General features: G+C 45.0%; 2 protein-coding genes and 1 long non-coding RNA gene across 3 annotated transcripts; 2 read left to right on the forward strand and 1 right to left on the reverse strand.

The window, feature by feature from the left end:
• The first annotated feature begins 9 nt into the window (after nucleotides 1-9).
• KNSTRN (kinetochore localized astrin (SPAG5) binding protein) lies at nucleotides 10-6,088 on the forward strand. The gene is made up of 8 exons (XM_040558503.1): nucleotides 10-136; nucleotides 1,080-1,212; nucleotides 1,884-1,940; nucleotides 2,164-2,263; nucleotides 4,161-4,275; nucleotides 4,581-4,642; nucleotides 4,763-4,837; nucleotides 5,678-6,088. The coding sequence occupies exons 2-8, from the start codon at nucleotides 1,082-1,084 to the stop codon at nucleotides 5,807-5,809; spliced, it is 672 nt and encodes a 223-aa protein (XP_040414437.1). The 5' UTR covers nucleotides 10-136; nucleotides 1,080-1,081; the 3' UTR covers nucleotides 5,810-6,088.
• Nucleotides 1,998-25,346, reverse strand: LOC121070815. The gene is made up of 3 exons (XR_005820235.1): nucleotides 23,833-25,346; nucleotides 15,066-15,071; nucleotides 1,998-2,011 (listed from the first exon to the last, which is right to left on the reverse strand). It is a non-coding gene; the product is annotated as an uncharacterized LOC121070815 (long non-coding RNA).
• On the forward strand, nucleotides 6,251-21,873 carry IVD (isovaleryl-CoA dehydrogenase). The gene is made up of 12 exons (XM_040558502.1): nucleotides 6,251-6,397; nucleotides 8,176-8,265; nucleotides 10,219-10,270; nucleotides 13,111-13,280; nucleotides 14,193-14,286; nucleotides 14,776-14,912; nucleotides 15,975-16,071; nucleotides 18,520-18,613; nucleotides 19,815-19,896; nucleotides 20,156-20,260; nucleotides 20,873-20,945; nucleotides 21,059-21,873. The coding sequence occupies exons 1-12, from the start codon at nucleotides 6,257-6,259 to the stop codon at nucleotides 21,190-21,192; spliced, it is 1,269 nt and encodes a 422-aa protein (XP_040414436.1). The 5' UTR covers nucleotides 6,251-6,256; the 3' UTR covers nucleotides 21,193-21,873.
• Nucleotides 25,347-26,167: the final 821 nt, after the last annotated feature.

Raw genomic sequence — 26,167 nt, forward strand, 5'->3', positions numbered from 1 at the left:
CCATGCGCGCTGCGCTTGTGCGCATGCGCGGCGCCGCCCGACCGTTGGGCGCCCGCTCCTGTTCAAACGGCTGCTGAGGGTGCGGGCGGGCCGTAAGGGAGCGGAGCGGAACCGGAGCGGAACCGGAGCCCTGCGGGTGAGTCCAGGCCCCGGGGGGAGCCCAAGGTGCTGAGGGAAGGCCTGGGAGGGAGCTGCGGTGCGGCCGTGGGTTTCGGTCAAGGGAGTTTTGTGGGTGGTCAGGTCCCGTTTCGTTAAGCGTGCGGGGGGTGGTGCTGTTAGTGCTTGTAGCGGTTTGCTGCTGTGTGAGGAACCTGGCTTTAAAAGTTAAAATGTGGGAGCTGGTCTCTAGCGGGCTGCCCAGGGAGGCTGTGGGTGCCCCGGAGGTGCTCAAAGCCAGGCTGGATGGGGCTTCGGGCAACCTGGTCTGTGGGAGGTGACCCTGCCATGACAGGGGGTTGGAATTAGATGGTCTTTAAGGTCCCTTCCAACCCAAACTGTCCCATCTCACTTAAAGAGACTTAAATTGCAAAAAGAAAAAAGATAAAATAAAACCAACTTCAAAAATCTCCTGTGTTAACAAGGCTTTATATACTCAAATAGCTGTGGTTTAAAGTTATAAACTTTACAGAGAAAGCTAATTCTCTCTAGTTATTTTAAGGAGTGTGTCTACTTCTAATGAAGAGAAATGTAAAGTTCTGAGAACTTTCAAGTGGGCTGTGTATGTTTTACTTCAAGTACTGAACAACTTTGCTTGGAACGCTGTGGCTTGCTGACTACTTGACGTTGAGATTTTGTTTATTATTGTGCCTGCGTTATCATTTTCAAACTTCATTTCATTAGCGCTAGTCTGATAACTACATTCTGAGAGTGTTTACCAGGAGATACTTGCAGCTTATTCTAGACCTTTTATCCCGGGAGGAATTTGAAGATTGCCCTTAGTTGTTGCTACCTTAAAGTATCTACTCTAGTCAGATATAACTGTGATCTCCTCAAACTGAAGGCTTATGATCCACTAGTACTGCATATTTTGGTGATCTGTTGTAGATTATAGTGTTTTCATTGTTGTCTTTTTCTTGCAGAAATGCAGATGGCTTTTTCTTCAAAGAAACAATGTGTCGGTAAAACACCAGATCCAGAGTTCAACAAAGATCCTAATTTTAACTTCAGCTCCAATATTCCAGTAGATGGTGTCTTCAAAGCTACAAATCAAGGGTAAATGAAAGTGAAGTACAGATGGATTTATTACTTGACAAATGTCCTAAAGATAGTGTAGCATTTCGCAGAACCATTTAGCCTTGAAAAGACCCTTAAGTTAAGAACATTCCCAAGTCCACCACTAAACCACGTCCCTAAGTGCCACATCTACACATCTCCTAAATACCTCTAGCGTTGGTGACACCACCAGCTCTCTGGGAAGCCCATTCCAATGCCTAACCACCTTTTCCATGTAGAAATTCTTCCTAATATCCAACCTAAACTTCCACTGGTGCAACTTGAGGCTGTTTCTGTGTGTCCTATCTATCACTTTTCACCTGAGAAAAGAGACTGATATCCTTGCTGCACCCTCCTTTCAACTAGTTGTAGGGAGTGATGAGGTCTCTACTCAGCTTTCTTTTCTCTGGGCTAAACAGCCCTAGTTCCCTCAGATGCTCCTCATTTGCATTGTTTTCTAATCCTTTTGCCAGCTTTGTTGCCCTTCTCTGAACATGTCCAGCAACTCAAACTTTTTCTTGTAGTGAGGGGCCCAAAACTGACCCCAGTACTCAAGGTGAAGTCTCACCAGTGCTGAGTACAGAGGGACAATCAGATCTTGTCACATGAACAGATTTAGTAATCTGTAAGTATGCAGTGATCTGATACTTGTATTCTGTGTATCTTTTAAGGTTTCCTAAATCTGCCAAGAAAGTAGAACCACTTTTGAAGAAGACTGCTACAAGAGGGTATGTTTCCTCACATTGCTCTTAGCTGTCCTTGTACAGTAACGTTCCTTCTTAGACGGTTACGATGAGCTCTAACCATATGCAGCTTTGTTGCCAAATTTGCTGATGAAATCTCTTGGTCAGTAATAAGAGCAAATCCTTCATAGAAGAACACGTTTATGAAAGTAAAAGGTGTCTGATATTGATGTTTGTGCACTTAAGTCTTTGATGTTTGACTCTATAGGCCTCTGAGCAGATACAAACTAGAAGCAGAGCTGAAAACCAAGAATCAGCTGCTAGAAACAGCCAAGCAGCAGTTACACACCAGACTAACAGGAGCACAGGTAAGGATGGGAATGGGGTAGAAATCATTGAGTAGCTCTTATATTCTGCTCCCCTACAAGGCTAGATCAAAGGACTGGCTTACTCATTTTCCAGTCTCCACTGGAAGCCAGTAGAGTTTGAGTGGGATGGGTTCTTTCTGCCAACAACACCAAAGATATTTGGTAATATTCAGTGCTGCAAATGTATTTGGCTAGATAATGCACCCAGATCGCTGTTAACAGCCACCAGAACTCAATTCCATCTTGAACTCATTGCAGGAGAATGTTTCCAGTTCACAGTGATATACTTGCATGAAATTCTAATAAAAGAGCCTCACTATAACCAGATTCTTCCTAGCTACGTGAAAAGAAACAGTACATAATCATTCAGTACTTTACACTGATCACTTGAGATCTATTAATTCTTTTTCATCTTAATATATTATTACAGTAGATAAGCTATTTTGTTTGGTCATCCTGTTTCACTTGCCCAGTCCTTCCTAGTTGTGTTAACCAGTCACAAGTATGGTGTGGCACAGCACTTGGCATTGGAGATGTGGGTTTGGGGGTGTGTATGGTCACGTTTTAGTGACTAAGAACATTTGAGTTCTGGTTACTGTTGTGCTCTAAAAGTTTGAGAGAGTGACCTCGTTCTCTTCTGTGTATTCAGCTGAGAGATCAGTGTACATAGCCTTATGTTTCCTCATGTGCTATTGTATCATATTATTGTGTAGTCTTTTAATATCTGGATAGGCTTCTGCAATTTTTTCCCATCTGCTCATCACTGGTGAGGAGGCCACACCTGGAGCATTGTATCCAGTTCTGGGCTCCCAAGTACAGAAAGACAAAGACATATTGGGAAGAGCCCAATGAAGGGCCACTAAAATATTGAAGAGGCTGGAGCATCTCTCCTGTGAGGAAATACTGAGAGCTGGGACAGCTCAGTGTGGATAAGAGAAGGCTTGGGGGAATCTTATCAATGTATATTAATATGTGAAGGGAGGCTGTAAAGAAGACAGTGCCAGGCTCTTTTCAGTGGTGCCCAGTGACAGGACAAGAGGCAATGGGGCAGAAACTCAAACATCCATCTGAACTCCCTGCTTGAGCAGGGGTTGGACCAGATGGTTTCCAGAGGTCTATTCCCACCCCAGTGATTCTGTGAAAATCACCAAAGATTTTACTTTCTTAATTCAAGTTTAGATTCAGAATTGGTACCCCGTTATTCATCACCTCTCGCTGATCACTTCAGAACACAGCACAGCTTCTCTCGTGTGCAAGAGGCCCTACTTGTAGCCTTCAGTTGTACGAGCTCACTTTATTTCCTAGTTCTCGACTGGTTACTAATCTGTGAGATGATCTTTCCTTTTATCTCACAGCTTAATTTCTTTAAGAGCCTTTGAGACCTCCTATGGGATCTTCAAAAAAGCTTCTGGCACTATCAGCAGGATCACCCTAATCCGCATGCTTATTGATTCTCCTGGAGAATTGCATTTAACTCGTGAGGTTGATCAGCTTATCTGATTGCCTGGTAATATCTGAATTATGCAGGGAATAATGCTGTGGCCTACAGATTCTAAGATGCCCCTTTCTTCCTGGAGTTAGCTGCTCTTCTATACATAAAACTCTTGAAATATTTATATAGAGCACAAGAAAAGACGTGCTAGAACTGCCTAAAAGGAATTTATCTCTAGGATTAATTTTCTGAGCCATTGCTATGACATTTGCAAGTGATAAATCCTGTCAAGTAGCAGGAGTAACGGTCTGTTTCTCTGCAGTGGTAGAGACGGCAGCGTAAGATGTAATTCTTGGTACTAGAGGAGCACCTGTTAAGCCATTAGCCTTGCACTGAGCGTTACCGATTAATGGGAAGAAATTCCCCCTGGAAACTTGATTCACTTAAAATCTGTGTTAATGACAGAGCACTATAAAGGAATTAAAGGAGGAGAATGAAGGCCTGGTGCAAGAAGTCGAGAAGCTCAAGAAATTTCAGGAGACGTGCATGGTCATTTTAGAAAGCAGAAACATTGATCCTGGTAAGGGCTATGCATTTTACATACCGTTCTGGTAGTTCTTCAGAACACTTTTCCTCTTTTTTTTTTTTTACTTTGTTAGTATTTGTAAAATATTTGGCTTCTCCTTTGTCAAGGAAATAGTGGTGGGGGATTTTTTTTTTCTAGTGTAAGAGAAATAGACACTTCCTTCAGGCAGTCCTGTCCTGGATAAATTTTGAAAGCGATTTACTTTCTCTTGCTGTAGAAAGTAATTTTGAGAAGCTGTTAGTTCCTACCAGCAAAGTTATCAATGAACATCTAATATACAGACGTATCTCATAAATCAGTTACAGGCAGCAACATTGTGGAGGAGGAAGAAAAGACAAAGGAATGCCAGAAGCAGACAATGGTAAGAGAATTTTGAAATGGCAGTGAGTTAAATAGGCTTTGGTGAGAAGTTTGTGTGTAAAAACGGCTGCTGAGAGGTGTTTATTTGCATTATATTAAACCATTTCTTTTGGCTCTTCAGCTGTTGACTGAGAAGCTCATAGCAGAACTGAGGGTATTTAATCAAACGGCTGAAAAAGAAAAGGAAGCACTTCAGGTAAGGCTGACTTTGTTTCAGAGTCAGACAGGTAGTGAGCATCTGGTGCTGAGAGAAATTTTAAAGCTTGTTTTCCACCTCGTGCTGCTCTGGTCTCTAGACAGGAGATGCCTGCAGCCTTACTAATCTTCCCAAAGTGCAGTAAGGGAACGGTATGTGTTACTCCTCTTATAAATAGAGGGCTTACAGCAAAGTTTGGGAGGGGCAATGGTAGTTCTTATCGAAGTCATTTAAAGTTTAATGATACACAATTCAACTTGGAACAAGATAGAAGATGGAAGCGATGCTAAAGACTGATAGCTTTCAAATTAGGCTCGATCAGTTCCCAATGCTGGAAATGGAGCTGTCTCTGCTTAGAGCAGCTCTTTCCGAGAAAGAAAGGTTTTTCAAGACTGTTGCAGGTGGTTGCAAGCACCACTGGAAGAACACTGAGAAGACTTGACCTAACCTGAAGTCATGCAGACCGGTGACCTCAGGGAGCTGAGCAGTATGCAAGCACAAGCAGCTTCAATAATAAACTTGTCTATGTACTGACCAAAATAGTCATTAAATTACAGCTCTGCAATTCTTGGTAAGAAGCTTGAGCTACTTAATGAAATTGCTATTACATAAGGCTAAACTTTTGGTCGTGGTTAAGTTAGCATTTTTCTCAAGGAACCGTGGTGAAAGATGTCCCAGTCAAGTTAGGCTAACCTTAGCTTAGCAGGTGAGACTGAAGAGTTCAAAAATGTCTGGAGTTTTTTTTCCCTGTTTTAGTTGCAGCTGCTTTGGAAGTTTAGTTCTGCTATTCTTGCACTGTCACGTTAGTGAGATGATGTATACGCAGACTTTTCCATACAGACAGCAATGGCTAAGTGGAAACTGGCAGAAGAAGAGAGGCAGCAGTCCCTGGAGAAGCATTCTTCCTTCCAAGCAGAAATAAAGGAATGTTCAGCAATACTCGATGAGTTGGAGCAGCTCCTGGCTATGTGAGGCACAAGGAGGGACTGCGCTGCCGTTTCTCGTTTTACTCCTAGTTCAGCGGTCTCTCCTTTAAAACCTGGTCCCTCTGTCAGGTCCAAAACAGTGAGCTGGGCAGGCTCCAGAGCAATCCCTGGCGGAATAGCACCTGCGGTGTGGGAACAAAGCAGCAGCAGCAGCATTGGTGAAGCGCTCAGAGCTCCTGTTTTTTTCCTGGGGTTTATCCTGGACTCTTTCTTAGTAATTTTTTAAGTGTTAATAAAGTGTTTTCGATTAAAGCTTTCGGAAAGATGTACAGGTGCACGGTTTTCGAGTTTTTTTCTTCTTAATTCCGAGGCAACGCTGCACCGCTGCTCCCTGTGACCTCCGCCACCCTTCGCCCCTGTACGAGTGGGCGGGCCGGGCCTCTCCCCGGGGCCGGGCCGCGCTTGCGCACCGGGGCCGGCTGGGGGGGCAGCGATGGCGGCGGCGGCGCTGCGGAGAGCGGCGGTGACAGCGGGCGGGGCGGGGCGGCGCCGAGCGCTGGGGTGGCCGCGGCGGGGCTGCGCCGGGCTGGCGGTGGACGACGCCGTCAACGGGCTGAGCGACGAGCAGCGGCAGGTACGGGCGCGCCCCGGCCCCGGCCCAGGCCCCGGGGCGCGCCTCCCCACGGGGGTGTGTCGGCCTCGGCGGCCGCTGATTGGCTGCGGCCGCGGGGAGCTGACCTATCCCCGGGGCGCTCCCGTGGCGCGCCGCCGCCACGTGTGCGCCCTGCCCGCGGGGCCCAGCGGGTGGTCGGGCCCCGGTGCGCAGCGCGGGGAGGGGAGGGGAGGGGAGGGGAGGGGGGGGGGGGGCTGCTGAGTTTTGAGGCTCTGCGGCGTTGTTCTCTTGGTCACCCAAGGACCTGAAGCTTTAGGGTGTTAGTTCTGAGCTTTACGGTTTGCTCGTGTTCGACGCCTTGCCTGCTGCCTGCCGTCATAGTATTTATTCCCGATTGCCCCAGGGAACGGAATGATAGGCAGCGTCTTCACAGGCTTCTGCCAATGAAACTTTGCGTTGGTGCTTCTCGGATCTGCAGCTATTGCCACACTTGCTACGTAATTATGACAGTGCAAGTGTACAGGTGTACAAAAAACTCGTTCATACTACTTATTTTCTTACTTGAGAAGTGGAGTACTGTAGTACTTACTACTGTTTTCTTTACCTGGCTTGTGTTTGTGATTTATAGGCTCACCAGCTTGAATCAGCTTGATGTTTCTGTGTGCTTCTAAATTTAACAAGTATAAAAGGGAGAAAATAATCTTGTAACTTGTGCGTCTCTTGTGGAAAAGTTAAGAGAAGATCAGAAACAGATTTTCAGTAATGTTAATCTGTAAATTAAGAGCACTTGTAACTGTTATAAGCTGGTTTAGTGTGTATGGGATGCCTGTCAGAGTCTACCCCCATCCTCCCACAGTCTAATGATTAACAATTTTAAGCTATTTTTTTCAAGCTTTATGCTCAAGTTTACTGCTGTCAATTTTGTTACAATGGAAACTTTAATATTTAAAAAAGGAGGGAAAAAAAAAAAAAACAAGAAAAGAGAAAAGCCCATCGACAGAGGAATAAACTTGTTTGGTGGTACTGGAATCCAATGTCTGGGTAGCCATGGAAACTAACATATCTTTTTAATCTGAAACGAGAGAAAGACAGAGCAGCTCAGGCATATTTTGCTTTGCTGCATTTGCTGCTTCTACAGGTTTTGGTTGAAGAGCAGAGGGTTTCAGTCTCTGAATGTTCCTTCACCAGCATTAACATGTGGGAATAAAGAACCAAGAGGGAAAAATTGGATTTTTAAGCTCTACTGTAATATCTATACAAAGTTTTTAAATGTTCACATTAAAAACACTTAAGGTATTGTATAAGCTTCTTTAGAGTGCATATAGACTTCTGCAGAATGCGTGTAAGTAATTGGATCTTAACATTTAGAAGAACTTTGAGTTCGTCTACATTTAATTAAATGAAACCATCGGCAGGTACTCTATGGGGATAATGAATCATGAGCTCTGTTCTCCAGTTTTCAAAGTTTCCTGACCCAAACATCCCCTGAAATCCCAGTGCAGGCAGGAAATAGTTCCCCAGCACACTCTCATGCTGGGGTAAGATTAAGTTAACTGTCAAGAGGAACTTAAGTTCTCTCTTGAGGACTTCTCTTAAGTCCTCTCGCAAAATGGCTAAAGGGCGTTTCGTATTTTCTTTCAGCTAATAACCTGAAATACTGATTTCCTTATGATCTTGTGCTTCTGGGTTTGAGATCATGGGATTGCCTGTCAGGGGAGCACTGGAAGGATCCTAGAGAAGATGACGACAATATATTACTGGGGTGTAATGTATGCGTTTCTCCTCACCTCTTTTCCCAGCTTAGACAGACCATGACAAAGTTCTGTCAAGAGCATTTGGCTCCGAAGGCCCAACAAATTGACCAGGAGAATGAATTCAAAGGCATGCGGGTAAGTATTTCATGCGTGCCTGTGAAATAGGTGGTAGTCTGTACTTTGATCTGTATGTAGGCTCAGACCAGGAATTCCAGCCTGCACCACAGGAAAATAAATGTCAACTCTTCAAACTTGTAAGCTACAGAGGAAAAAAAAATAAATAAAACAACTTTAGTTTCCTGTTTCTTCTTTTGTTAGTTTTTAACAACTTGGGGAAAGACCGAGCTAGTGTCAAATTAAAAAAAAAAAAAGAGATGGATTGGTAATGGTCTTGTTTGGATTCTCTTCGTGGTATTTCTGCTTGGCCCTGTTCAAAGACTCCTTCTCTAATATGTGTGTTGTACTCTCCTAGCTAGGACTCTTGTTGTGGACAGCCCGGATATCTGAGCTTCCTCTCAAATTTGCTTTGGAAATACTGTGTGCAAATGCAGAAATGTAGAATGGTATGACTGTTGAGCTGAAAATTTTCTTCCTAACAAAACCAACAAATTCTGCGCAAAAGAAAAGGTTTGATTGATAAAAATTTGATTGATAAAAAAAGGTTTGATTGATAAAAATGAGAGACCTCACTGTTGGTTTTCATAAGCTCCACAAGATTTAAAACATTCAGAACATCTGCTAGGATTTCCTACAGCTCTGATGCTGATATTTTCAGGGCTATGTGAGTGGCTTTGAAGTTAGCTATATAGATTTAGTCTGGCGTACCAGATGTCATCCAGTGCTATTGAATAATACTTTTTAAAGTCTCTGGAGGCTATTCACAGATAACTGTAATCGCTGGCCACTGAGTCCATGTGGGAAGCATTCACCTGCATGTCCATCCCCTAACGGAGGAGAGCCTGCAGCCTGAAGCAACACCAGAGATGGCTCACCTAGCACGTGTGACCTTCGATGGTGGTGTCCCTTGCTACTGCGCTGTGCCACGGTTTCTCTCTTGCTCTGTGATGCCGTGTGCCCCGCACAGCTGATGTCTGTGTCTCAAGTCAGGCAGCAGCTCCATGCCTCGAGCTGCGTGGCTGCAGAGCAGCGGTTAATTGCGTGCTGCTGTTGCAGGGCAGTAAGTCTGGGCGAAGGGAGGAGCTGGCAGTCAAGGACAGGCTGCCCTCTAGCAGATGGACTTTGTAGGGTGTGTGTCCAGCTGCACACAACTAAGCAGCCTTATCCAGTCCCCGCGTGCCTCAGGTCTCCCAGGAGGCTCAAAAGCCTAGAGGCTCGTGTATGGAGCGGCCATTGTGGATTCAGCTCTCTTGGCTTCACAAGTCCAGAGTGTTCACCAGAAATCATCATTTTTTATAACTTTTCTAATACTTTTGCCTGCCTCAGCAGTTGCTTTTCCTGACCCAGCTGTAGCATTTCCTTTTTTTTTTTTTTACATAATCTCTCACAAGGAGGTTTCCTTGGCTTTACTCACCAGTTTCTGGTTTTACCCTAGTCTTAAATTGTTCAGTGATTGCAACTCTTCTCAGTACTTTTCAGGCCTTCAGTCACGGATAACTTATTCTAGCCATGGCAATCACAGGCTAATAGACCTACACAGTGCTGCCAAAGCAGCGTGACAAGGTTGTGTGAGGTAAAAAGCAAGCATAAATTTAAGACATGACATCCTAAATTACCTTTAGGCAGAGACAGCACACGAAAGCCTAGAATTTTTGAAGGTAATTGGAGGTTTTAATTCATCTGAATTCTTAAACTGGGTAATGTGTTAAAATCTTAGGACCTGTCCTTCCCGAATTAAATTTAGGCTTGTGAGTTGCCTCCCTGCATAACTGGAGTCCTTAAGCCTGTGTGGGTTCTTGGTTCGCAGCATGGAGCTGCTGCTGCAGGAGGAATGTGATTATCTCTGAGGTTTCTCTGAGGTTTCACACAAACAACGTAAATCAGTGTGTCCAGTGAGCTACCTGGGAAGACTTCTCACCCTGCTGCCCTGACCACACATCTGGACTGATTTCTTTTGTTGTGTATTTGTAGGAGTTTTGGAAGAAACTTGGGGAACTGGGAGTTCTGGGGATCACAGCTCCTGGTAAGTGTTTTCCTGCCTCCTACCATCTGCTGGGTGATTCCTCACACAAAAGAGAGATGACTTAAACTCACTCCTCGTCTGTGATGTGACATCTGTTTTTGTCCAGAAGTTCCTGTTTTCATGTTTTTTAAAACTCTTTGGACACTTCTGTTGTTGTTTGACAAGGAAAAAGGAGCTTGATTCAGTAGACTTCTGGACAATTATGAAATGGCTTTTACAACTTACAAGTACTGTTCAGAACTGTTTTCTCCAGATATACACATAAAATAAACACATACAACTTGAATGTGTTTGTGCTTCTCCCATAAGAAGCGTTTGCTTCAAGTTTTGAAGCCTGAGAGCTACAGATAAAAGTATCCTAGAGCAAGCATCCATCTCTAATAGAAGAAGTTACAGGGTATAAAACAATGCTGTGAAAAGCTGTGATAGCTAATGGAGGGCTGACAGCATCCAACCCATCAGAAAAAAAAAATCGGGTAAATCTTATTCAGCCTTGTCCAGGTTAGTTGAAAAGTGTTTTGATTAATGTTACAGATTACTGAGCCTGCCGTGGTCATGCTGAATGCACTAACGCAGTGTAATGAGGAGAAGCCCTTAGTGGAGAAAAGCAGCCAATGGGGCCTTTATTTCCCCATCGTAAAGTCTGTGTTTCTAGATGTGTGTGTGCAAAGGCTTCTGCAGAAGCAAGCTGAATAGCAATGCGTTGAAATAATGCCTCTGCATTTCTTTCCATGGCACCAAGTCTGCTTGAAAGAGTCCCTATTTCTGCTTTCTTTCTCTTTACTCTTCCCAATTTACTGCTGCTCCTGTTTTTTCTCACTCTTACCTTCTTTCTTCTTTGATGTTGTGCCTGAGGCTTACAGCAGTTTCCCACACTATAAATAAGCTATCCCCTCATGAGTCCTGTCTTTTTTGATTTCCTGAAAGATTTACCTCTAAAACCTTGCTATGCCCAAACGTGCAATTTTTGATTGTATTGCGATGTGCAGTTTCTTTATTGGCATTGGTTTTGCTGTAGGAGGTGGACGCTGGACCTGAGGATGTGAAGATAATGTGAAATCTTATGGGAGTGTGTGGTCAATTAAATGGTGTGCTTCAGCACCAGTGGGTCAAGTCTATTAAGGAAACATTTTAAATAAGTGCTTTTTACTTTATTTTTAAAACTTAGTAAACTGTGTTGCTTTTGGGTAATTTTGTATTTATTTTTTAGGAAAAAAAAAAAAGAAATGCAAATACTTTGGAATAATCATACAGGCACATCATATATAAAGAGTAATTTTGAAAGGGCACCGTCAGCCTAGATCACTGTAGCTTGTATTATATAAATAGTTGTCTGGTAGGAATATTTTCTTGTACCTCTTGCAGTACAAAGTAGTTATGTACCTGTACTGCTTACAGCAGGCAGTTGCCTTTCCTGCATTGAGGCGATAGCGTCCAACCCAGCAGGCAGTATAGAAAATCTTTTGTTTTGGCACACGTGAGAAGGGGTTAAACCCATCTTTCAGGATATTGAGAGTAAAAACCCAAATCCTGATTCAGGGTGGAGAGGTGATTTCGGAGGATAAAGAGCCCTGCAGATAAAGACAGCAGTCAGAATGAGTGACGTGGGAGAAAAGCTACATCTAATGGTAGTGGCTGCTGTATTAATTCAGGTTAGGGGCAGTGGCTCTCTTTCAGCCCAGGTTATGCACTCACTCATCTCTGTGGTCGCTGCACGTGCAAACATAGTTGCTCTTACTGTTGCTGCTGCTTGCTTACAGCACTCTTGTTGATGACTAGTTGGTGCTCGCAGATTATTTCCCTGGCTGGTTTGTGGTGGCTTATGTCCTCCTGTTTTAGTTCTTCTCTTATCAGTACAATCACTTGCTTCTTGCATGCTAAGCTGTTACTTTTGGATGAAAATGTGTTTGTGTGTATACAAATGTCTGTGTAAGTAGATGTATTTATGCAGGCTGTCAGCTGCTCAAGGCCATCATGCATTTCTCAGCCACCTTTTTTTTGTTCTGTTTTGTTTTGTTGCCTTCTCCCTCCTCGTCTCACCCTGTGTCTTTAATCTTATCAGCCACTGGTTTTGGACTCAGCTCAGGGTGCCCATCTGGACTCGCTGTTACAACGGTTGTGTTGCTGTCTCGCTTAATCTCTGAAATCCACATTCTTGCTGCTGTTGAATTACAGCAGTTAAATTTTAGGATCATTCTCATTCCAGACCAGTCATCCCTCAAAGTGCTGATCTCCTGCATGTTTGTGGGCATTAGAAGTCCCTAATACCCCAGATCTTAGACCAGTTTGAGGGTTCCTTTTTTTATTTAAAGGTCCTGGTTAAGACAAACGTAGTTGGACTTTGCAAACTTTGCTTCTTTTCCCCTCTCCTAATACAGGTTGGCATTTTATGATTTAATTCTCATGATGGTATTAACGTTGCACTTAAGGATAGTTGCCAAGAAAGATTTCTTGCTGTGCAAGTGTTGGTAGCATGTCTTAGGTATATCCTTACCGGTTTATATTTATGAAAATAATATTATATATTTATGAAATATATATATTATATATTTATGAAATGTGCTTTACAAGAACAAATCGTTATCTATTGTGCTGAAGAAGTAATGTTGCTGTACTTTTAAGATAAAGCTCAAATTCTGAGAGGATGGGGAAAGCCAGAGGTGCCCAGCTCAGAGAAAAAACAAAAACAAACAAACAAAAAAACCAGCAAAAACCAGCAGCCAAAACCAGCAGCTCTCTTGTAACTGTCTCAGATCTCACTCAAGACTGAGCCCAGCCCTGGGGTCTTGTGCATGTGTGCTGTGTCCCGTGGTGGTTAACGTGAGGTTTTTTCTTCTCAGTGAAGTATGGTGGGTCTGCTTTGGGGTATCTGGACCACGTGCTGGTGATGGAGGAAATTTCTCGTGCGTCAGCAGCTGTTGGGCTTAGTTATGGAGCCCACTCCAACCTTTGTATCAACCAGCTGGTGCGGAACGGCAACGAAGCCCAGAAGGAGAAGTACTTGCCCAAGGTATAAGGCAGGATGGGGACTGGAAAGCATCCTGGTTTGGGTGGTGGTTTTGGGGACGAGTGGGGGGAAGGGGGTTGCATGCTTTAAGGAAGTGTTAGGGAATACAATAGATTTTGCTGCATTACGAGATTTGGGACACTAAAATACAACAGTTCACTAGATTTAATGTTTTTGCTGTTGCTGATCTGGTCTGTCACTACCCGTGTTTTCTGAAAGCATGTTTTTGTGCCTGGCTTCTTCTATCAGGCTTCTGTTTGTAGTTATAGGGGTGAAGAGTCAGAGTTACCACTGTATCCATATGCTTATGGAATGAATGCTTTTTTTAATGAAAAAGCATACCCTTCTTGCTCAGAGTGTCTACTTGTTTCACGTAGGCAGCAACAGAATAAAGCCCAAAAAAACTTTGTAACAAAAAAAACAAGAAGCCGTGTGTCCACCTACTATTTTAGTAGGAGTGTGGGGAGACAGGGCTATGGGAACACTGCTAACAACTTCCCAATCTCTTTTCACCCGTCTTATTGGCCTTTTGTGTTCAACAACTCTTGTTTATCTAAAAGGGCGGTTGTGAAGTGTGGAGCAAGGAGCTTGTGAAAGGCATATGGCTGCCTGCATGGTTCTTTTGGCACCTTCTTGGAGGTAGCTGCGTGCAGCTCTGTTTATAAAACACTCACTCGGATGTGAGTTGAGCCATCCTCCTACTCCCACTGTGATTTGGTTCTGCTCCCTCAGCACAGCAGCACCGGGGAGCTCCCTGTGAGGACTCCACCAGGAGCAAAGTCTCTTTTTGGCAGCTCTTGCATGGAATAGCTAGTATGGAGATACAGCACAGAAAAAGAAGTGGAAGGCACCCTAAGGAAGGAGCAGAAACAATGCTACTATTCCACCTCTTTTTCTTTTATTTGTCTCTTCCAGCTAATCAGTGGGGAGCACGTTGGAGCCCTAGCGATGAGCGAGCCTAATGCTGGATCTGATGTTGTGTCCATGAAGCTGAAAGCAGATAAGAAAGGTAAAACCTGTCAGGTGCTTCCTGGGTGGGTAGCCAGCATAAATGCCTCCTGTAAACTTAAATTAACCTCCCTAAACACCGTTCAGAAATGGTGCTTAGCCTTGGATTTACCAAGCAATGTTAGTGGCCTTGTACTACCTCCCAGAATAATCTGGGGTAAAGCACGCGTAGTGAAAGTGATAAAGCAAGGTAGTGAAGACACAGGATGGGTGGTTTCATGTCCAAAAGTGGACTTCTGATTGTGGTGGTGGAATAAGGTGGTATGATGGACCTAGTGCTAGGAGCCTTCGTTTGTCAGGGATTCATTAAACTGACTTTGGACTCCAGAAATGAAGGAAATGAGTTTTCTTGAGCTTGAGAAAGATTTGTTCGTGCTGTTTGTGGGGATCTTAGAGCATCCTTGAAAGCTTGTTTTGAAACAAATGGGGTGAGGATGTCGGTGTTGCTCTGTCTGTTGTGAGCTAACAGACTACAATTCTGTGCTTCCAGGGGACTACTTTGTTTTGAATGGGAACAAATTTTGGATTACCAACGGGCCCGACGCAGATGTTCTCATCGTTTATGCTAAAACAGACCTTAATGCTGTACCAGCCTCCCAAGGTATAACTGCATTCATCGTGGAGAAGGTAGGTTTACATTACTGTTTAGTAACTCTCACAATTTAATTCTAGTTTTTTTTTTTTTTTTTTTTTAAAGCTACCTCCTTCAGCCTAACAGGCTTGTTTAGAAACCAACTAGTTTTATTTCCACAACTGTCACCCCCTTTCTCAAAGACACACTATTTCCTGCCTGAATTTTATAAATTTATGCGGTTAGGCCTCTGCCCCAGTGATATGGCATGTTGCACTGCCAGCTGGGAGCTCCTGGATTTTGGCATCCAAGCACATAGCCAGCCTTTTGGGCTAGAAATGTGGAGAGAACGGACAAGATCCTAATAAAAATGGACTTTGTTTGTTGCCCAAAATTGTCAGGAGTTATGGAGACCCTATAAATCTGTCCTACTGTCCTGTGACCTATCCCTGCATTTTTTTTATGTCAATACACTGAAATAACTTTTTTTGTTGCCCCCCCCCCCCCCCCGCTTTCACTGCCCTTTTGGATTCCTGCAATGACCCAAACATGCAAGTAAAAGTGATCAGACACAGGACTTTTGATAGGGACCTCTTGGGAAACAGGGATCTTTTGGGGTCTTTCTTCCCTTTTAGTTAATTGGGGCTATGCTAGACACATTTTCATCCCCACAGGGAAGACAGGAAGCTGTAATAAAATAAATGGTACTGGAAATAGAAGATCTCAGATCACTAAACCTTCTGATGGCCTTACTTGACTGAGAGACTAGAATAGTTCAGGCACTGTCAGTGCTTGCAGTCCTTGCTGTAGAAAAGTGCTCGTGTTGGCAGCTGGCCAAATCTCTATTTGCTTAATATTTATGTGCAACAGAAAATTAATCCACTCCATTTGAACAGTGGATCCACTCAGTTTGCCACGTGTCCACGTTTCTCTGATTATTTGCTTCCTGGTTGTACTTGTTCCTGGTTTTGTTCCCACAGTGGGCACTTCTTTGACTCCCTTCTGGTGCTCCACATGTACTCATGTGGTCAGGGAAATTTCACACATCTGTAGTGATTTTTTTTCTTTCAGAACTGGGAGATTTGAGACTCAGTTTTAGTGTCTTGGCTTCTTTGCAGGGAACCCCAGGTTTCAGCACAGCACAGAAGCTTGATAAGCTGGGAATGAGAGGGTCTAACACCTGTGAATTGATCTTTGAGGACTGTAAGATCCCCGGTAAGCTGGCTTCAAATCATGGCAGTATGCATGTGGGGTGGTTCCCTCTCTTCTTGCTTAGATAAATCGGATCACCAATTACATGCACGTTCAGACTGTGACCTAGAGGGCTTTGTAGATGGTTATCTGCTCTTTGGCAATCTCCTAAGAGCTGGTGAAATTGGGAAGGTGCAGTCTGATGGATTCCAATGAACGAGCACGTCCCATGTTAGATCACTCTTGTTTCTCCCTCAGGGACCTAACTCTTAACCACTGCTTTTACAAAGCCTAGATGAGGCTTTCAGAGAAACTTCTGATTGTTTCCATTAGAGCTCCCCAAATAGTACATAGGAGAACTTATTTGCCTTGAAATTTCTTTTCTCCAAAAATGATTGAAGGCTACCTGCCAGCCTTCTGGTTTGTTTATAACATTTTTGAATTCTTGTGGTGTCAGGGCCTGAAAATAAATGTCCTTTCCGCTGTTAATACAGCAGGGGCAACTGTAGTGGCTATTTTTGTTGATAGAAAGTTCACAGCCACTCTACAGCAAGGAGAGGAGATCCCTTATCTGAACTCCAGAAACTCCCAATGGCATGTCTGCAGAGCAAGCAACTCCACTGCTCCCCATACACAGAACAGCTGCTTTGCAGCCTGTGGAAGGGTTTCAGCTGAAATCTGACATTTCTGACTTGACTGAATCCCTCCACTCTGACATCAGAAAGGCCAGTACCCGAGTCTTCAGATCATCTTCTGGGTAATCATCTGCACAGAACAGCATGTTCTCATGGTAACAAGATTCCATTTTCTGATAGCTCGGAGAAGTACATCGCTGCATGTTGGAAGTTAACACACTTTGCACTATGGCCATTAATGCTGCTTCTGATTTTCTGCATTGGGAGCTGAAGCGTTTTGCTGTTTCATATGTCTGCAGGATCTTTCTCTCACATCAAAATGTCTTCCTCTAGCACTGCAATTCCATCAGCTTTAAAATACAGGGGGGTTGTTGTCAGCCATGCTCCACTGAGTGTTTTTTCTCATACTTAGTGGATTCATTTGGTCGTGTTGCTTTCATAAAAGTTGGTTCAGAGCGTCAATTTTCATTGCTGCGACATGCAGCCAGCAAGCCCACCCCCTCCTTGTGCAGTCAACACACATCCTTCAGCAACCTGTGTACCTATCCATCCCTTTTCCCAGGACGTACAGGAAAACATTCAGGCTATTTGGTCCTTTTTGTTTGTTTTCAAGCTATAAGATGTCATTACTTATGAACAGTTACATCACTTTATTATTACTGATTCTGGCATTTGTGTTCTGTTCTTCAAAGTGGTTTGCTATTAGTGTTTTTCTTTGTTTCGGGACGTGTGGGGGGGAACAGATGCTGAGTTTTTTCTCCGAGAGCCAAGCATCATTCTTCCTCTTTTAAACTCATGATCCTGGTCCTGTAGAAGCTGCACTTTTCCATACAGTACACCAGCACGCTCTTCAACAAGCAGCAGAAGACAATGCAGTCCTTGAGCTTCTGCCACTGAAAGAGATTATTTACTTCAGGAGATTAGCTGCACGTGTCCACAAGTCCTGCCACATTTTCTCATTGCATATTGAACCTCTCGGATCTCTTGTGATCAAAGCCTGAAGCATATGTCAGTTCTTCTACGGGGCATGCTAAGTGAATAATCTCTGTCCATCTGCAAAGCAGAGTTGGTAGGCTGTAAGTTCTCTCCTGACAGTAGGAATACAGCCTTACTGAGATGAGCCTTTTGTTCCTGCTTCTGTTTATATTGTTAACATCAGTGCATGCTTTAGGTTGTCCCACAATGACATGGCTTTCAGTCTTTTTCTCAGCCCATTATCAAATGTGTTTTTTTTTTCTGTTCCATTTTCATCATGTACTCATCTTTGAAAATGTGTATTTGTAACAAATGCAATGTTCTGCTCAGTTCCGCTGACAGAAAGGGTGATAAGTTTGCATTTTCCAGTCTCAGAAGGCCAATGTATAACCCCAACACGTGCTGAGTGGTGAGCTTTGGTTGGTTGCCCATGCAAGTTTTGATTCCTGTATTAGGAATGCCCAGTGAGGTGACCTGAGTATATCAGATGAGAATTTGCATTCATTTCAAATACCATCCGATGTCTGCTGAGTGTGGTAACACCTTTTGGTCACTGTCAGTTTGGGTTAGATACAAACTAATGGGATGGCGAAGAGGGCTCCCAGTTTGTCCTCCAGGCGATTAAGTCTCCTATTCACGTTGAATCAAATGCTAAGCTGGAAGGTCTCAGCTCAGATACACTTTATAACCATTTACTGCTTTTCCTTTTTGGCTTTGTATGGATTGAAAAGATATTTCAGTGGCAGGGAGTGTATGCATCGAATCTCAGCCTGTCTAGTTTGCCCTGAATATTTATATCTCAAGCCAGAAAGAAAGTTGTGCATGAGTAAAAGCTTGGTAAATCATTTTCTTTTGATTGCAGCTGAAAATATCTTGGGGACACTGAGCAAGGGAGTCTACGTTTTGATGAGTGGGCTGGACCTGGAGAGACTCGTGCTGTCTGGTGGGCCACTTGGGTAAGGGTTTGTCGTCTTTCATAGATTATAAGGCTGGAAAGATGGTTCACAACCACCTAGACCAGTGAGGTCTCAAGGTGGGATCACACCTCTCCGTAGGGTACTGGGATGCTGGGGCAGCTTTGGAGAGAAGAGGAAAGTGTGGCTGGAGGAGGTGTCTGGGTTGGAGCTGTATGAAGGAAGCAGGATCAGGGAGATCTGTAGCTTCTGGGAACTCATTAGCTGTGTTATAACTGCTCTAATGGGCTCCTGCTGGAGAGTGCTCAGCTCGGCACTCCTAGGCAGCTGCAGGGCGCTCTTCTTTTGCTCTGCGTGTGCTCCGTCTTTTCTGTTAGCTCTCCTCACCTCTCCGTTCTTCATGGAGCCTTTTCTCCGTTTGAAAGCATCTAGGTGAAACATGCTGAGGGCTAAGGGATAAAAGAAGCAATGCAAGAAGGAAACTTTGGGAATCCCTGCCCTCTGGTGTTGCGCAGGCAAGATGGTTCTCTGGATTGATCATCCAGAACATGGTTTTGAAAATGTTGGTCTTGACATAAATGTTACCAGGAGTGGTAAGTCTGCTTCAGTCCCTGAGAGCTGGGAATAGCCAGCTCTGCATTTGTGTTACTGATTCTTTAAAACTTAAAAACACTATCCAGACTGCCACACAGAAGGATCGTCAGACTGGATAAAAGGTTTGTTATTTGCTTACTCAGTCCTTAAGGTTCCTAACAACTTACTTTTCACTGCACAGCCCCTTTGTCTCCTCCCAAGTGGTCTCTCTGTGCTAACCCTTATGTGGACAGATTATCTTCCACAAAGCAGGAAGAGGGTTTTTCACCATTCTTCTCTACGCTTTTTTTTGTCATCAGTTAATGCTCCTTCTGTTGGTCTTCTCTGGAGACATAAGGCAGCACAAGCTGTCCCAGCTACAGCTGTAAGAAAGCTCTTCAACTCCCCATCTCATTTCCCTGAATTAAGAAGGTAAGGCCTTGCCACAGGATGTCCCAAATGAGCAACGTGGAGAACACTGGGGAGAAAATATGGCCTCTTGGATTTTATAGCATTGTTTGAGTGGAGCTATAAGAGAGACAGCAGCAATTATTTTATTTTTTTTAGGTAGAAGAACCTTTTTGCCTTAGACTGAGCTTGCAAGATTTCATCATTATTTTTCTGTTGATTGTTCTGTTGTCTTCCTTCTCCTATCTGTGCTTTTTCTTAGGATCATGCAAGCTGTTCTTGACCATGCAATTCCATACCTACATGTAAGAGAAGCATTTGGACAGAAAATTGGCCAGTTCCAGGTGAGACAGAAAAGGAGTTAGAAGTTTTTGTCTTTCTTTTTTTTCTTAGAGAGAAGATGGGGAGCTCTTTTATGGAAGGGCTTTTTGTGGGGAGGTAGTTTAGAGTTTGTACTAGGGCTGGGAAGTAACAATGTGGTTTGGAGGTGAAAGGATCTCTGAGCCTGTTTACCTGAGGCCACTCCCCACCCTTACTCCCTGTGGTATTAAAACGTGAAGTTTTAACAGCTGTAAAATGGATCTCATCTTCTGTGACGTGCAGCTCATGCAAGGCAAAATGGCTGATATGTACACGCGGCTGATGGCATGCCGGCAGTACGTCTACAACGTGGCCAAGGCCTGTGACCGGGGCCACTTCAACGCAAAGGTGAGCTTGCTCCCAGGTGGGCTGTGTCTGCTGGGGGAATTCCCTTTCCTTCCATCCCACATTGTGAGAGGGTGAATGTTCTGTACGGGGGTTAAAATGACGTGCTCACAGTTCCCCAGGTGCTGTTTTTCCCCACTAGAGAAAAAGAAACCGCAGTCCTACAAGGGAACAGATTTAGCAGGATCAGTAGGTGTTTATTGGAAGCCCAAACATAATATCCTGCCTGTTGTACAGGGCTTCAGCAGTCGTTCTGAGGTGTTATCGCCTCTGCACACCAGCGCTGTCACCACACGCCTATTGAAGGAGAGGACTGAGTGACAGAGCAAAGCCCTGCATCCCAAATCAAATCACATTGGTCTCCTGTGGGCATGATGTGTTTGTGAGAAGGACCAGCTCCCCTGCTGCACTTGTTTTCCTGTCTTCACGTGGCCTGACACAAATGCTCTGCAGTGACAAAGACTGCCCCAGCTTCTTGCTTGCTGGGGAATGAATCCCGTGCCTTTGTGAGGTGGTTCGGGCTTGTTAGCAGATGTATGTGAAGTAATGAAAAGGTTGGAGAAGGGCAGGTGGCATCTTTCCTGACTCTGTCATGGTTTCTGTCTCTCCTTGCAGGACTGTGCCGGAGTGATCCTCTACTCAGCAGAGTGCGCTACCCAGGTGGCTCTGGATGGGATTCAGTGCCTCGGTAAGGTACAGTCTCTGGCAGGGCTTGTGGCTTTGAGTGTGCTCTCTCCTATCCCACCTTCATCCCCTGAAACGAGAGAGAAGAAGCAACTCGTGACATCTTTTTGCTCATAGGTGGGAATGGTTACATCAATGACTACCCGATGGGACGCTTCCTGCGTGACGCCAAGCTCTACGAGATAGGGGCAGGCACCAGTGAAGTGCGCAGACTTATCATCGGCAGGGCATTCAACGCAGCTTTCAAGTAATGTCTGCCAGGGAAAAAGGCAGCACCCTGACCACCGTGAGGCCTTTGACAGTAGATACAGCAACGCACAACTCTTTTCTTCCTGTGATTCTGGGATCGTCACTCGTGGACTCTTTCCGACCTGCTTTGTGAACAGATGCTGCTAGACTGGGCTTGGGCAGAATGAATCAGTCTGTAGAAAGGAAGGAGAAAAATACATACTTTTTTCTTCTCGTCAGCCTGATTCTCAGTGTTGCAGAGCTGAGGTTCATCAAGCTGAGGTTCATCAAGGAGACGTGTTGCTATCAAAGCAGGCTGTTGAGCAGTACATCTGGAACAAGAGGCGGCCACTGCTGAGCACAAACTCAATCCAAAAAAGGGATGAGGGAACAATTTAGTTCTCTTTTTAAAATTGAGTGCCATTAAATAGCTAGCATTTAGCATGCTACCGCTGGAAAGGGAAATTTCCCATTGTGACCTTGCAGTGGGATTGATAACTTCTGTTCTGGGGAACTCAGCCACCTCCGTGATGTGGTTGACGTTATCGTGAATGCTTGAGCATCATAGCTGCACAACTGGTGTGTTAGGTGATGATTCTTAAAATCATGTTAAAATACCACATCTGTTTCTTTGCATACTGCCTTTCCTATTCCTGCTGCTTCTCAAGATATTTCAATGCAGCCCAAAGTCTTTGCTTCTCTGATTGACTGCCTCCTGCTGAGTTATTCATTCCGATGTGTCACTATCCATCATTCTGGGAACAGTTAAAATGTCAGACCTGTATTGTGACATCCATGAATGAAGCAGGCAGGAGGAGGCTGACTTTTTAGGTTGGGGTTATTTGTTTTTGTTTTTTTTTTCTTTTTTTTTTCTCTGAAGATTGTTTTTTTGGCAAAAGCGTGCGTTCACACTCCAGTGTTGGTTGGCTAGAGAAGTCAATGAGCACAGCAGTATTTGTGGGTGTCTTCAGAACACATTATATACAGTAAGCTGAAGTTTATCTAGCCTTAATAAAGAAAATGGCACAGTATGCTGCCAGCTTTAAAGAGTGAATCACACGGAAAAATTGGATGGTGTAAATATGACAGGAGAATGAATTAAACAGTTGCCATATAGGCAAACTCCCAGAAGCTTAACATAAAGAACTTAAAACTTTTTGTATTATTTGGTTGCAATTGACATCTATCTGTACTAGGTGACAGTAGCCTAATGCTGAATTTTAAATACGACAAATTGAAGAAAAGCTCACCTTCCTGAATTGCCAGGTAGGTCACCCAAGTATTTATTTTAAAAAAATAAAAGCAGAGCTTCAGTTCTTCTGGAGTTAGAAACAGCTTCTTAATGGGGGCAGTACTTTCTTCCTAAACTTCATTTTTATTCAGCTACAGTGGGATCATTCTGGAAGTGTCCCAGGGTTTAATTTTCAATCTTCATTTCTGGGTAGAGCTAGTGGAGAGGGGACAGAGGTGACATTGCCTGTCAAGAATATCTCACTGAGCTGCACCTAGAAATGTTTTGGAAATAAGCTTTGTCTGGAGCAGACATTTTATATTTTACCACGAAGTGATAACAGATGTCGTCATCTGTACCTGCAAGTGACAAAACTGCAGATGCTGCACCCCAGCCTGGTGTCCCTGTGAGAGCCTTGGGGCAGAAGTTTTCAGATCTGCCCGAATGATTTGGTAGCAGATCCTGCTGTGACAAGTAGTGGCAGTTGTGCAGCCCTTGTACCTCCGAGCACTGTGGTCTGCTTGCATTTTTTCCAGCAAGCTGCGGCCGAAGCAAGTATGCAGGAACCGGTGCTGCAGGGTATGGTGCAGAGCTGTCTGCTCTCCAGGGTAAGTGCAGCTCCACGTCTCAGTAAATAGGCAAACCTCATCTGAGAGGTGGTGGGAGCACTTGCCAGGGATGTGAGGAGTGTGAGTACAGTGTCTCTAATGCGCATCGGAAACTCGTATCTTGCCTGCGTGTTCTGCAGCTCTTTAATATGGGAATGAATCACTGCAATTTTCTGTGAAAACTCTCAAAAGAACATTGGAGCTGAATCATTGTGTTATGATCTGTCTCCAGCCAGAGGAGCTTTTCTGAAATGAATGTCAGAGCAACATCAGGATGTGGCTAGATTCAGATTGTTTAAAAATGTATATTCTAGGCTGGAAGGGATCCGCAGCTTTTTAAACCTGTCTCTAACACCAGAGAGCTCTATTTTTTTTAATACAAATAATAAATAATGCCTTTGCTTTCTAGGCTGATCAGCACCTTTGAGTTAAAGGTGTAATGAATCAAAGTCTAACGCATCATGGGACAGGGTGGAGAGAGGGATTAATAAATCTCAAGCAGGGTTATGTTAATCAAACCTCGTCTGCTTCCACCACAGCATGGCACGGGCTGCCTTTCCTTGCACAGAGTAGTTTTCACTGTGGTGTAAAAACAAAGCTCCCAGCGCACCGGGGAGTGCTCCAGTGTTTAAGGTTAAGGGGTTTTTAATCTTTATGCAATATAATGAAATAAGCTTTTGCTGGACAGCCCATGTCCCTGTGGTGTTTCCCAGCAGAGGGCAGGTGCAGACCTCGTCTGGTACCCGCTGCAGTGTCTCCAGGCTGGCAGTAGCTGAGGGACCAGCGGTGCCTTTTCTTGTCCATCCTTACTCTTTCTTACCTACTTCAGCTTTTTTTCCCCATGAATGTTTAAAAATAAATATGTATGTCTATAGAGAGAGATAGTGATGCACTGAGGCTGTGCCTCGGGCCCCCTCTGGAGAGCAGCAGGGCTAACAGGGAAAATGTGCAAGAGCACTGTGCCTCTAACACGATCCTGAGGGATCCTGAGGGATCATGTTAGAGGCACAGCTCTGAATTTGCAGTGGAGGTTTTCCTAGCCTGATAAACGTGTGGCTGATGGCAGAGCAGGGTTGATGTGCTGCACCCTTCCTGGTTTTGAAGATGCTTGCCCTGTTTGCAGCTGGCTGCTCAGCAATGGGGAGAGAGAAAACACGGAGAGCATAGGAAATTATTCACAAGGTAAAAAATAGTTTATTTTAGCAGCGTGTTTAAAATGGAGAGATTTTGAAAGAGGCAGATTTGTAGGGAAGCTTCTCCTAGTTTATTAAGGATTCAGAAATGCTTCCTGTCCTGGGAAAGGCAGGGGTGAGAACACACACTCAGCAGCACCTGCCCACGGAATGAGCTTTGAGGTGCTCCCATCATTGTTTTGAATGTGTAAAGCATCCATCCTGTAGCAGCTGGGTAGGTTTCACAGGTTAAGAGTTTATTGATTTCTTGAAAGAAGAAAAACCACACTTGGTTCGCTTGCTGAAGCTGCTTGCTCCTGGGGAATCCAGCTCAGGTGATTTATTTTTTTGTTGTGTGCGTTCAGGATTGCTCTGCAACTCATTCCCTGAGGTTGCAAACTTGATGAAAGAGCAGTCCTAGCATAATGACCTGAAGGTAGCAAAGCTCTGGCTTGGTTTGATCTTTTAGAGGTGAATTTTGCAGCTCAAGTCATTCTGCTGAGCAACAGCTACGCTTGCCCTCAGCTCATGTGGACCTGAGGATGCGTTAATCTCAGGATCTCAGCTGCAACTGCTGCAGTGGGTGGGTGTGTGAGACCGAGGCGTTCAAAACAAAGCAGGTTCTCAAATTGTTTTGTGCAAGGGACGTGCAGGAAGTCTGGGGTGAGCCCTCCTGCCCAGTTTTCCTGCTGCGTGCTGCTGCTCTGCTCCCTTCTAGCTCTTTCGCTGTACAGCCGAGTTGCGATAAACACCGAATTTGCAAGAGGAAACTTGTTCTGTGTCCTTAATTGATGCCCCTTTGCTCTGCGAGCCCTCGCTGGAGCTGTGAGCTTGTGTAAAAGCTGGGCTGGGGCTGAGCTAGGGCCTGGCCAGAACAGGTACTGAAATGGATCTGCTGCAGAAACCCATGCTGAAAGAAAGGTGGAAGAATGTGAATGACTGTTATTACCTCTGGGTGGAAGACGTCAAGGAGAAGACAGGCTGTGACCCCACCTCTGTCCTGCCTCGTGCTTCCCGGGCAGGTGGGGCCACAGCTCCTTCACACCACGTCCAAACCTGGCATTTGTTGGAGGGGATGCCCACAGGTGTTTCCTTTATAAACACCATCAGGACGGCGGTTTTAGAACAAAAAACTGCTGTGGAAGGGTCTGGCTCCTACAAGACCAGCCCTGCTTATACCTCAGAGCCCTGGCACGGTGTGAGGGTAAAGCAGGGCCAGGCCCCGTCGCACCCAGCAGGATGCAGGCCCCCACGTTTGCCCAGGGTCATCCCTGCTTCTCAAGGGGGTCTGTGCCTGTTGCTTCCCCCCTTCAAGCTCTTCCAGAGCCATGCTGGGGCTGCTAGCTGGGTTTTCCAGGCCACTGCCTTGCTGCAGGACCACCCGCCGGCTCCCATCCCACCGCAGGCCCCGGGGGGAAGCAGGAGGCCTCGCAGCTGCTTTTGCGGTGGGGGCAGCGTGCGTGCACCCCTGTTTGTGCATGTGTGTGGCAGAGGATGCGGTTTTTTGCCCGTCAGGCTGATCCACGAGGGGAAGGGAGGCTTTGTGGTATGAGGTGACACATAATGAAAGTGGCAAAGAGTCTCACTTCCACCGGGCGGAGGAGACACGTTGAGGTGAAGCAGCCCTGCGGTGCTGCACCTCGCTCCTTCCCCATGCATCAGTACTTCAATTGTGTGGCCCTGTTTGGAGCGATGTTAAAAATCTCTGCTCATCTGGGCTTTCGCTTTGCTTCTGGCCTTCCCCCGCTGTGGTTTACGGTTGGTGCTGGAGCAGAGCCCTGCTGCTGTGTCACCTCCATCCTGCGCGCATGCGGCTGAGCTGCCTGCTTGCTGGGGGTGCCCATGCGGCCGCATGCTTTTGCTGCCCCAGATGCAGGCAGGGAGATGGCAAAATCCCCTTCTGGAAATAGGGAAGGGGCTCAGCCAGGGGTGGTGGAAAGCAGCTGCTGTGGGGGGAGCAGACCCCAGTGGTGGCTGCAGCCCTGCA

The sequence above is a fragment of the Cygnus olor genome, chromosome 5 (assembly GCF_009769625.2).
Source record: "Cygnus olor isolate bCygOlo1 chromosome 5, bCygOlo1.pri.v2, whole genome shotgun sequence".
In the NCBI taxonomy this organism is placed as follows: Eukaryota; Metazoa; Chordata; class Aves; order Anseriformes; family Anatidae; genus Cygnus; species Cygnus olor.